The following is a 12,450-nucleotide window of genomic DNA, read 5'->3' as shown; positions in this document are numbered from 1 at the left end:
CAAAATAAGACCTAACCAGAAAATAAGCCCTAATGCATCTTTTGGAGCAAAAATTAATATAAGGTCTTATTTTCGGGGAAACACGGTATGTATGCAAAGGTTGTCCTGGCCAACTCTGTCTTAATCTAGGGCAGTGTGCTCTCGCCCTTGCTCTCTCTCAATATATATACACACACATATATATACACACACACACACACACATAAGTCCACCTTATGGCCAGGCCATCTAAAATGGATGACTTTTAACTAGCTATGTACAACTATACATTTATTTTATTTTATTTAACTACTGGGCCACCAAACCCCCATAGGCTCTAAGGCAGCTTGCAGAAACTGTGGCCCAAGAAGGGTTCAAAAAACTCCAAACAAAACTGACAAGTCAACCCTTGTGAAGTGTCACGGGGTGTTCATCCCAGAGGACCGATTCATGGTTACTCAGTACTACAATGCCCTTGTGATGCCTGCCATCACCCCTTGCTGCCCTCCCTGGGAAGGAAATGGTGGGTCAAGTACAGGAAATGACTTGGTGGCGAGTGGGGTTTTTTTTCAGGTTCAAGTTCCACCAGTGTTGGGTCAAGGACATAAAAGCCAGAAACTCAACAGGATTAAGCAAACGCGGTCTTGGGGTTTACAGAGTTTGATTGTCCAATTATTACAGGCAGTCCTTGACTTATGACCTGGTTCTGAAGTTCCGATACCATGCTCCCTGGTCACATGACCACATGGTTGGTATGGTTGGCAGTTTTGACTCAGCCTTCCATCCTCCCGAAGTCGGTAAAATGAGATTTCTCCCAGATTGTTGGGGAAAATATGCTGACGTTGTAATGTTGTGTACCCAGAGTGTTATAAAGGACTGTGGAGTGGTATATAAGTGCTACTGCTAAGTTTCATCCGTCCGTCCATCCATCCATCCAATCTGCCATGATGGTGCAGTGCTTAGAATGCAGTATTGCAGACTACCGGTAACTCTGCCCACTGCTAGCAGTTCGATTCTGACCGGTTTAAGGTGAATTCAGACTTCCATCCTTCTGAGGTCGGTAAAATGAGAACCCAGATTGTAGGGGAAAATATGCTGTCATTGTAATGTTGTGTATTGAGTGTTGTAAAGGACTGTAGAGCGGTAGGTAAATCTTAAGTGCAACCACACCGTATTTACAGGCATTGGCAGCGTCCCACAATCACGCAACCACAATTTATTAGTTTTTGATTGAAATTGATGTTTACTTCGTTTCCAGTAAAATATGCCCATTATGGACCATGGATTTATTTAATGATGGCAGTGATTCACTTAACGGCCACCACAAGAACAGTTGTTAAAAGCAGACCTGTCAAGAATGATCTACTTTACAACACAACTTACGACGTTTCATTAGGGTTATGTTGAGGACTACCTGTATATATGAAGGGTTCATCTCTTTAAAACTCAAGGAACAAAGCCCCAGATGGCAGTTCTTGGAGAGAGAGACGGACAGCTGTCATGAAATCGATTCCTGCGCAGTATAGGTAACCCCTTCTTTTAGGATGAAGGAAAGCGATTTGGGCAAATAATGCTAATTATTGACAGCATGCTAATGGGGGAAATCATAACACTGGATTTTCATCAAGGGAAAAAAAATGAGATTAATCCCTCCTAAAGCCCGAGAACATTACGAGCCACATTTTAAGATTTTATTAGTATCTTTCTGCAGAGCCAAAATAGCAAATTACTTCAAGGATCAAGACCGCTTATATAGTTCTTTTTAGGAATTTAAATCTTTAAACATGTACAACGTAATACTTTTTTCGCTATCAAAACCCAAAGGCTGATTCCTAGGACTAGATTAATAATTATAACTGTGTGAAGAAACAAAACAAAACAAAATAAAACGGAACCAACGAGGTGAATATTATAAAGAAAGTGCTTGAAAGAGAGACACCCCCCCCCAACCCGTCGCCAATTTGACACGGTTAAACTGACCCGTCAACTTCATTTCTCCAGAAGGACGTGGCTTAAGGAGGAGGACAATGATTAGCTCGGGTGGGACAGATCCAAAAACTCCTGGGACAGACAGACAAGACAGAAGAGCCGAGCGGCAAAAGATTTCACAGCTTGTTATCTTGTTTGAGGGAAGGGGGGGGAGAAGAAAAACTGGCAGAAATTCACGAGCAGCCCGTGCCGCCGTGCTGGAAAAAGCCGTACCGTTTCTCCGGGGCGTTCGGCAGCCGTTAGTGAACCAGTGTTGCACTAAGGTTACTAAGTTTCTCCTTTCGACCTTCCCCGCCTTGAGTAAAAACTGACTCTTCCGTTGCACTTCTATCAAACGGATTTTGAAAAGTGTCTCAAAACGTTTGCAAGTACGAGCAGGCACACACATCAAAGCGGTTGTAAGGAAGTCTAGCGGAGGAGTTTGCGGCCGAGAGCCGAGGGTCGACGCTTCTCTGAGTCCAGTACAAAGGGACCGGGAAAGGGGTAGGGGGTGGGGTGTCAGGGACAGAATTGGGGTGGGGGAATCGGGAGAAAAAAAACAACCTTAGCCTGACACTTGTCTGCACAACTCAGTCCGGAGTCTCTGGCCTACCGAAAGAAACAAACGTGGGGGGGGAAGGGCACTTAAAACTTTAATCGAAGAAAGCATTTGCAACTCTCTTTTGGGTGGGTGGGCACAGCTGGCCGGGGTGAGGGCGTGGCAAAGGACCGGCTTTTTCAGCTGCGACAGCATCTCGAACGCAGGATCCTCGTGGCATTCTCCTTCCCGCAGCACCAGAGAAGACCCGGCTGGCGATGGCAGGGGGGGGTGTCCGGTGGCCAGAAGCAGCGAGGGGCTGCTCCGCTCGCGCTTTTCAGCTGGCGCCTGCTCGGGTCATTAAATCTTCCAGGGCATTGTCCTGGTCGTTGTTGTGTAATAGCAAAGCTTCTTTAATGTCTTTCAGTTCGAAGCCCATTTCTTGAAATTTGCTCATGAGCTGGAGAATCTCGATGGCCTGAGGAAGGAAGGAAGGAAAGAATGAAAGAAAGAAGGAAGGGTAGATAGGCTGTCAAGATAGTTTACAGCAGTGGTGAAATTAAAAAATTTCCCTTACCGGTTCTGTGGGCGTGGCTTGTTGGGGGGGGTCATGTGACTGGGTGGGCGTGGCCAACTCAACACTCACATCAAGAGGCTCCTCACCGGCCCCTCCCCTCCCAGCCACTCCTTGCCACGAATGGCAGGAAAATGGGGAGGGGACTATTCCTGCCTACCATCCTTCCTTCAGTCTGTGCTGAGATTGAGGAATGGATAGCAGGCAGGAAAATCCCCTTCCCCATTTTCCTGCCTTTCACAAAAACGGCTCCATTCCAGCTGCTCCCCCCTCCCCCTCCTTCCCTCCTGGGGACTCCCTGAAAAGGGACAGGCTGCAGCAGCTCCTTTGTGAATGGAGGGAGAAAAGTTAGCATTCTCTCTGCTGCATTTAACATTGAATTCTGTGGAATATCGAGCAGCCGGAAGAGGTGAGCGGTGACCGGTCGGGTGTGGGTGGGACTAATGAGGGGTGATTACTACCAGTTTGGCGAACCGATGCCAAGAGTCCCTAGCGGTTCGCCCGAATCAGTCCGAACCAGTAGGATTTACAGAGTTTTCGTGGGCAACAGAGTTTTTGGCTTTGAGAGGGGCCCAAGGCCGTGAAAAAGATGGTACGTCAGGAGTGTGTCCAAGCTTGGCAACTTTTAAGACTTGTGGACTTCAACTCCCAGAATTCCTCAGCCAGCCATGCATTTCTGGGAGTTGAAGTCCACGAGTCAATCAATTCAATCAGAATAGAGCTGGAAGGGGCCTTGGGGGGTCTTCTAGTCCAATCCTCTGCTCCAGCAGCAGATCCTATACCATTTCAGACTGACGGGAGTTTGATGTTGACCGGCTCGAGGTTGACTCAGCCATCCATCCTTGTGAGGTCGTTAAAATGAGGACCCACATTGTTGGGGGCAAGCGGCTGACTCTGTAAACCGCTTAGAGAGGGCTTGCAGGCAAACTCTGCCCACTGCTAGCAGTTCGATTCTGACCACTTGAAGGTGAACTCGGCCTTCCATCATCTCTCTCTATCATATCTATGATATCTGTCATCTATCTCTATCATTTATTTCTATCATCTCTCTCTCCTCTCACCCCCCCCCCCCCATATCTACTGGTATATCTATCGATCATGTCTGTCTGTCTGTCTCTCTATCTGTCTATCTCTATCTCTCTATCATCTATGAGTCATGGTGGTGTTAGAATGCAGTATTGCATGCTAATTCAGCTCACTGTCAGCCCTTCGATCCTGACTGGCTCAAAGTTGACTCAGCCTTTTGTCCTTCCGAGATCAGTAAATTGAGGACCCAGATTGCTGAGGCCAAAATGCTGATTCTGTAAACTGCTTAGAGAAGGGCTAAAAAGCACCGTGAAGCGATATATTGCTTTAAGGATGAATGCTCACCTTCTCCTCCGAGCACTGATACATTTCGAGGACCGTTTCTACCAGGAGCAGATCAAAGCCCTTCTCACAGAGTTGCCCACGGACAACCAGGTATTCCAGAATCTACACAGAGAATCCAGAGAGAAGAAATGAGTTCAGACGTTTGTTCTGCGAGTCCAATTTCAACTTTTCTAGAGCTCAGCTGCCTGAATTGACCAAGATCTTCTCACCTGCTCCTATCAATAACTGGTCTCAGCTACCCACAAATTTCATTTTCAGTGGTATTCTTGTTCCGGTTGTCACTTAAGTACAGGTAGTCTTCAACTTACAACGGTTCGTTTAGTGACTGTTCAAAGTTGCAACGGCACTGAAACATGTGACTTAGAACCGTTTTTCAGTTATGACCTTTGCAGCATACCCCGTGATCAGGTGATCAAAATCTAGATGCTTGGTAATTGAAATTGCAGATTTATGACAGTCGCAGTGTCTCAGAGTCACGTGATCCCCTTTTGTGACTTCTCACAAGCAAAGTCAATGGGGAAGCCAGATTCACCTAACAACCATGTCACTAATTTAATGATTGCGGTGATTCACTTAACAATTGTGCCAAGAAAAGTCATAAAATGGGGCAAAACTCACTTAACAACTGACTCATTTAGCAATAGAAACGTTGGCTCAATTGTGGTTGTAGGTTGAGCGCTACCTGTAGAATAGGAACATGGGGCAGTATCCATCTTTGTATCTAAACCACCACCAGGCATGACTCCTAGTTTCAAAAACATTTCGTGGAAAACAAGTGGTCTAGTGGTTAAGATGATGAACTAGAAACTAGGAGACGGTGAGTTCTAGTCCTGCCTTAGCCATGAAAGCTGGCTGGGGGATTTGGGGTCAGTCACCAGGAGACAGGGAGTTCCAGTCCTGCCTTAACCATGAAAACTGACTGGGTGACTTTGGGCCAAACACCAGGAGATGATGAATTCTAGTCCTGCGTTAGGCATGAAAGTTGGTTGGGTGTCTCTGGGCCAGTCACCAGGAGACAGGGAGTTCTAGTCTCGCTTTAGGCATAAAAACCAGGTGGATGACCTTGAGCCTGTCCCTCTCTCTCAGCTCAGCTCAGCTCAGCTCACTGGGTGGTTATGGTAGGGAAAATAGAAGGAAGGAGTATCAGCTATGTTCATCAGCTTGAGTGATTTATAAATATATAATAAAAGGTGGGATATAAAGTAAATGGAGAGCTAAGTAATTCAGCTAGTCCTTGCCTTCAATCACAATTGAGCCCAAAATTTCTGTTGTTAAGTGAGATGTTTGTTAAGTGAGTTTTGCCCCACTTTACGACCTTTCTTGCCACAGTTGTTAAGTGAACCATTGCAGTTAATTTAGTGACAAGGTTGTTAACGGAATCTGGCTTCCCCATTGACTTTGCTTGTCAGGAGGCTGCAAAAGTGGGACACAGAAACCGTCATAAATATGAGTCAGTATCTGAATTTTGATCACAGGATCATGGGGATGATGCAAAGGTCGTAACTATGAAAAACGATCATAAGTCAGGGCCTTTGTAACGTTGAGCTGTCGTAAGTGGAGGGCTACCCTTATTCTCACAGGCTTCCCCTCCTTCCATCAAAATACCAGAAGCTCTGGACCGGCTGTATTTTCTCTGACATAACACAAGACACAACCCTGCAAATACCATGAGGCGAAAAGGACAAGGAACAAACTAGGAAGTTGCCTTTGGGCAGTCAAACTACAGCCAAGGTGGATTGCTCCCTTTTCCCAGATGTACGGACGGAACACGATCTTCCTCTTACCTGTTCTATGCTCTCCCCCTTCCTCTTCATCGCTTTTAAGACATCTTCGTACGAATAGCCCATGCCCACGATGATTTCAAGACACTCCAGTTCTCTGGAGGACAGGGCCTGCAGCACGTCCCCATAGGAGAAGCTGCCGGTGGTCTTGGGCACTTGAGAGGTCAGGAAACTTTGGTGAGTTACCTAACAAAAGGTAAAGAAGGGGAGCATTTGAGGGGAAGGCAGAACACTGGCGCTGCCCCTAAATCAAAGTGGAAGCCTTCAGGCATCCATCCATCCATCCCTACCTCATCTATCTCATCTACCTGTCTACCGTCAACCTATTTCTTCTATTTATCTCTTCTGTCTCCACCTATCTATCCAAACTATCTCTTCATCTATCCATCCATCATCTCTGTATCTCTCTCTCCATCCCTATCATCTCTCTCCATCGATCCACCCACCTACCTACCTTATCTATCTCATCTACCTGTTTGTCTGTCTACCATATATCTGCCTTATATTTTATCTGTTTGTCATCGATTATCTATCTACCTATCTCTTCTAACTATATCTACCTCTTCAGGTCTTCTCTCTTCATCTATCTATTCATTCATCCATCCCTGTAGGAGAGGACCAGGCTGAGCCCGAGGGAGGAGTCAAGCATGTCGTAAGTCTGGAGTCCCTTCGCTCCATCTACTTATCTATTTATCGATCAAACTGCTCATCTCCCTTGCATCTTTAAAGTGAAAGTCGAAAAGAGAGAAGAGCTTGGCTTGAGGTCCAGTCAGCTTGTCCATTGCCCCCCCCCCATGGTCATGAGCTCAAACTTAAAAGGGTAACAACCAGAAAACATTTTACAGGTCTGAGGCTGAGCTTCTCAGAAAACCATTTGAAAGCGCTTGAGAGTTCATAAAATGTTCGGCTTTGAAAAGAAATAAAACTTGCATCAGTGTAGAACTAAAAACCTGATGTTAGCTTTCAGCTGCTGATTTGCCTTCTAAAAGTACTGTGTTTTTCTGAAAATAAGACCCGGCCTTATATTTTGGGGGGCTCCAAAATAAGCACTAGGGCTTTTTTTCAGGGTGATCAGCCCAGCTGGGAGCCACCCCCCAGCCCATGCACAAGAGGGGACAGGCACGCGGGAACTGATGGTATCCAACATCAGCTGCAGCCTGCCAGTCCCTGCGCACTCGGAGGTGTGCAGCCCATGCAGTGCAAGTGAGTTGATTTCCTGTCCAAGCAGAAGACGGAGGAAGAGGTGCCCGGGGGGGAGGGGGGCGGAAGGCAGGTGATCCGGACGCACCACACAGGCCACAGGAAAGCCAAGTCAGTGGACTGGAGTGGGTGGGTGGCTATGGGAGGCTCATCTTCGTGCGTTGGCACCAGCAGCAGATGGAGGCAGAGGCGAGGGACGGAAGGGAAGCAGAGAGTCATGAAGATAAGCTTCCCGTGGCCGGTCACTGCTCTAGCCCATCAACTCCCAGCTTTCCTGCGGCACATCCAGATCGTGTGCCCCCCCCGCCTCTGCCTCCACCTGCTGGACAGGTAATTAACACCTGCGCTGCACAGGCTGCGGCTGCTAACGTATACCATCGGCCCACGCATGCTCACCGCCTCCTGTGCTGGTCATGCCCCCCCTTCACTAGGGTTTATTTTTGGAGTAGGGCTTATATTAGGTGCACGCTTAAAAAAACAGGCTGGGGCTTATTTTCGGGACGGATGGAAAGAGATGGATGGATGGATAGATATGATACATAGGATAGACAGACAGACAGACCTTAGCAATAGCACTTATATACCGCTTCACAGTGCTTTACAACCTTAAGTGGTTTACAGAGCCAGCCTATTGCCCCCAACAATTTCGGTCCTCATTTTACTGACCGCGGAAGGATGGAAGGCTGAGTCCGTCCTGAAGTGGGCAGGATCAAATTCCTGGCAGTTAGCAGAATTAGCCTGCAATACGGCATTCTAACCAGTGCGCCACCACGGCTCCCCCCAGTTTGCCCAGGTCTTCATACCAAAGCATAAAAAGCCCACAAAAAAAGCTTCACAAGATAAAACCGCTAGACCAAGCCCGCAGGGGCAAAACCGGAGTTTCAAAGCAGCAGCGATAATAAAAGTAACTCCCAAAAGATCCGCAGGATTAAGGTTTAATTCACGCAGGCTCTACAGGAAAATCCACTCTCCCTTCACTGCAAGGGTTGGGCTAACTCAGCAATTACTACTTCCCATGCAGGAAGGTATATGGCTGTGATGGTGAACCTATGGCACGCGTGCTAAAGGTGGCACACGGAGCCATCTCTGCGGGCATGCAAGCAGACGCCCAGGTCAGCTCCACCGCGCATGCCTGCATGCGTCCCACCGGCCAGCTGATTTTTTGGTCTCTTCCGCCCCCTTGGCTCTCCCTTTTGGTCCCAGGAGGTTTCAGGGAGGCCTGCTAGGACCAAAACGGGGGTTGCACGCACATGCGTGGGGGGGCAGGGGGAGCACTGGGGGTCACACGTGCATGTGCAGGGGTGGGGCCTGCGGGGGCCTTGCATTCTGGGTGTTGGCACGCACGTGCTGTCGCACACGCGCTTTTGGCATCCGACAAAAATAAGGTTTGCCATCACTGGTATATGGGCACCAGTATTTCTCATTCTTGGCAGGGTGGATTTGATTTAAATCGAGTTGATTTAAATCACAATTGAAATCATGATTTAAATCACTAGTAAAAAGGCTTGATTTAAATCAACTCGATTTAAATCCTAATTTTTAAAGAGCAACTGTCATCTCTGCTACTCCTTTGACCCACTATTGACTCGCCGATAGTTCCAGTGTTGCAGAATATACAGCCTCATGCTACATAACTGAGCTCCATTTCATGCTGAATAAACTAAATTATTTATGTATCTTAAATAGAAAACTATCTTACGATAGATTTTTACCCCAAAAGTTTTTTATTAAAATAAATTCAATAAAAATAAAAAAAATCCGATTTAAATAAAAAAAAATCCAATTTTTTTGATTTTTTTAAAAAAAATCATTGATTTTTATCCACCCTGATTCTTGGCAACTTGAAACTCCGTGGAGTTTCAATTCCCAGAATTCCCCAACCAGCATCTGAATTTTGGTTACATGTCCACAGGAATGCTGCAAGGGTTGTAAGTGTGAAAAAACGGTCATGTCACTTTGTTCCACTGCCATTGTAACTCCGAACGGTTACTAAATGAACTGTTGTTAAGTCGAGGGCTATCTGTACTTACAAACCACCTGGAATCGGAGGTGACTAGAGGTATAACCAAGTTTGCTGATTGATACCAAATTGTTCCGAGTGATAAAAGCAATACAAGGAAGTCTTCAACTTACAACTATTTGAAGTTACAAAGGAACAAAAACAAAGCGTGGTTGTAACCATTAGCTCTGATCCTGTAAAAACAGGATCGGAGCAAAGAGAGCCGACTGATGAAGGAGATCTGGAACTAACGGTAAACAGTTCAATAAAGGGGTCGATAGGATGTCCATCCACCATTAAAAAAAAAAGGCTGACCTATGCTAGGGATAATTAAAAATTATCCTTTTTTTTCTGATGGAAAATGTTGAGTCCCCTATTTTAGCTACCCTTCCTCTGCCCTCCTTCCAGCTGCAGGTGTGAAACTGTGGTTTGGGGGGTAATGTTCAGTGCTACTGTAATTTCGGTCACTAAACAAATTGTAAATTGAGGATTATCTGTATTCCATCACCCACTTAATTTCTGCCTTCCAAAAATTGGTCCAGATTGGGGAACATGGCTTTATTTATACCATTTAGAATAACAGACTTGGCAGGGACCTTGGAGGTCTTAATCCAACCCCCTGCTTAGGCAGGAAACCCTACACCACTTCAGACAAATGGTTATCTAATCTCTTCTTAAAAACTTCCAATGTTGAAGAATTCACAACTTCTGGAGGCAAGTTGTTCCACTGATGGTCAGGAAATTTCTCCTTAGTTCTAGGTTGCTTCCCTCCTTGATTAGTTTCCACCCATCGCTTCTTGTCCTGCCCTCAGGGGCTTTGGAGAGTAGCTTGACTCCCTCTTCTTTGTGGCAACCCCTGAGATATTGGGAGACTGCTCTCATGTCTCCCCTAGTCCTTCTCTTCATCAAACTAGCCATACCCAGTTCCTGCAACTGTTCTTCATATGTTTTAGCCTCCAGTCCCCTCATCATCTCAGTTGTTCTTCTCTGCACTCTTTCTAGAGTCTCCACATCTTTTTTACATCATGGCGACCAAACCTGGATGCAGTATTCCAAGTGTGGCCTTACCAAGGCCTTATAAAGTGGTATTTACTGCAAAACAACCACAAATTAATTGTTTTTGTTTAGTTTTGTTCCGTGTCTGTCTGATTTTTTTCCCCTTTGGATTTTAATCTTTTGAACAAAATAAAACTTGTGAAAGAGAAAAATATACAGTCCCCACCATCACGACCCCTCCTCCTCCTCTTCTCATCAAAGCTCATGCTCTAATCCCCTCCCAAAAGCACACTTCCTCTGTTGCGCAGCGCTTACCGCTGTGGCTGTAGTGAGAGCCGGAATGTCTTCTGTACATGCTACAGTGGTGGGCTGGGAAGGACCTCTGGACACGGAGGATAACGTTCGCGTGTCTAGGCCGGGGTCCACGCTGAAGGTGGGAGCCCCGATCGCGTGGTGTCCGTTCAGTTCATTGGCTTTGTCCGGTAAAGCGCCCAGGAAAGTGCCATTGTGCGCGCGGTAGGTGTTCACCAGCCTTGCCGCCTGCAAGTCACTCTCGTCCAAATCCAGCTTCGGGAAGGAGAGGGACTTAATGTTGCTGACCGACGTCACGGGCGAGAGGGACACTTTGGAAGAGAGGGACATCTTCTCGCACCCGCCCAGCTGGGGCAAGGTCACAAGACCGTTGGGTTTGTGGAGGGGCTTGAGGTCCAAAGCCGCCCTTTCCAAAGAGGCCAAGACCTCCTGGTCTTGCAGGGCTGACGAAGACGCCACTTTGGGCAAGCCGCCGTCGAGCAGTTGGGCCATGATCGGCCCCGTGGTGTCAACGTGGATCTGGAGGATGTTCTTCAGTTCTTCCCTGTCGTCCAGGGTCTTCAGCTCCAACTTGTCAAAGGGGTCTTCTTCACACTCGAAGTCCGCTGGGTTGAAGTCGGCCTTGGTGTGGGGGGGACTCAAGACTTTTTGCTTCAGAGCGCTGCTGTTGGCTGGGGTGGGAGTGAGGATGGAGTTGTGATGCAGGCCGGCCAGGATGGGGTTGATGGGGAGAGGCAGGGCAGCCCCCGGGCCGCAACCCTCGGACAGGTGTTCCTCTGAGGTCCTCTTCACATTGGCCAGGGTCTCCTTGGCTTTCCGCTCCATTTCTTGCTGGACAGCTTGGATCCTTTTAATGTTCTCAGCCCACTCGATCGTTTTCCTTTCGAGAGAGAAGTCATACTGAGGAGAGAGAGAGAAAGAAATCGTGGTAACAGACTGGAGAACCAACGAAAGAGAAGATTTTTTTACTTGGGGTACAACGCTAGGGGTCCTTGGTGGTTTTTCTTGCAGGAGTTTCATGACCCAGTTAGGTAATATCATCAGTGCTAGAAGGGAGGGAGGTTTGCTGGATGGAGGAGGAGTGGTGATGGTGGAGATGGAAGCGGAGGAGGAAGATGAAGAAAATTAGAGAGGGAGGAGGAGGAAAAGAAGAGAGGGAGGAGGAGGAGGAAAGAGAGGAGGAGGAAAAAGAGATGATAGAGGAGGAGGAGGAGGAGAATGAGCATGGGGTCCTTGGTGCTCTCCAAGCTTCATTGTTTTCTTGCAAACATTTCATTACCAAACCAGATAACATCATTAGTGCTAGAAGGAAATGGGATTTGCTCTCATTTTTATATATTCGTGTATAAAATAAGAGTAAACCCACCCTCCCTTCTAGCACTGATGATATTATCCAGCTGGATTGTGAAATGTCTGCAAGAAAACAACCAAGCTCAGAGAACACCAAGGACCCCACATACTGGAGTAGTCCAAAAGCTAAGATATTTCCTCTAAAGGAAAAGCACCTACTGATGAAATGCACCATCAGATCCTTTTGGGTAGTTTACTGAGAGCCAAATAAGGAGCCCTTATTAAGATGACTTCTGCCAAGGCCAAGTATGAAGTCAAAAACACCTTGGCTGTGAGGACACATTGGAACATTTTTTTTCTACCAATCTAAAATCTTCAAAAGAAAAGGAACTTCAAAAACAAAGAGCATCTCTTCCTTTGACTGCAACTTCCACATAGGTTC

General features: G+C 46.8%; 1 protein-coding gene across 7 annotated transcripts in view; it reads right to left on the bottom strand.

Annotated features, from left to right (window-relative positions):
• Positions 1-1,656: 1,656 nt before the first annotated feature.
• Positions 1,657-12,450, bottom strand: part of UBAP1 (ubiquitin associated protein 1) — a 35,800-nt gene continuing 25,006 nt past the window's right edge. For 6 of the 7 annotated variants that reach the window (XM_087885477.1, XM_087885476.1, XM_034441958.3 and 3 more), the window contains 4 exons: positions 10,722-11,618; positions 6,215-6,397; positions 4,431-4,532; positions 1,657-2,963 (listed from right to left, as the gene is read on the bottom strand). In XM_087885477.1, the coding sequence (XP_087741603.1) occupies positions 2,823-2,963; positions 4,431-4,532; positions 6,215-6,397; positions 10,722-11,618 (1,323 nt within the window). In that variant the 3' untranslated portion in view covers positions 1,657-2,822. The remainder of the gene's footprint in view (positions 2,964-4,430; positions 4,533-6,214; positions 6,398-10,721; positions 11,619-12,450) is intronic. The other variant, XM_087885478.1, reaches the window with a different exon arrangement.

The sequence above is a fragment of the Pantherophis guttatus genome, chromosome 2, assembly GCF_059756535.1.
Source record: "Pantherophis guttatus breed Tessera chromosome 2, ASM5975653v1, whole genome shotgun sequence".
Taxonomy (NCBI): Eukaryota; Metazoa; Chordata; class Lepidosauria; order Squamata; family Colubridae; genus Pantherophis; species Pantherophis guttatus.
Note: the sequence above shows the minus strand (reverse complement) of the source record. Positions and strands in the feature narration are given on the sequence as shown.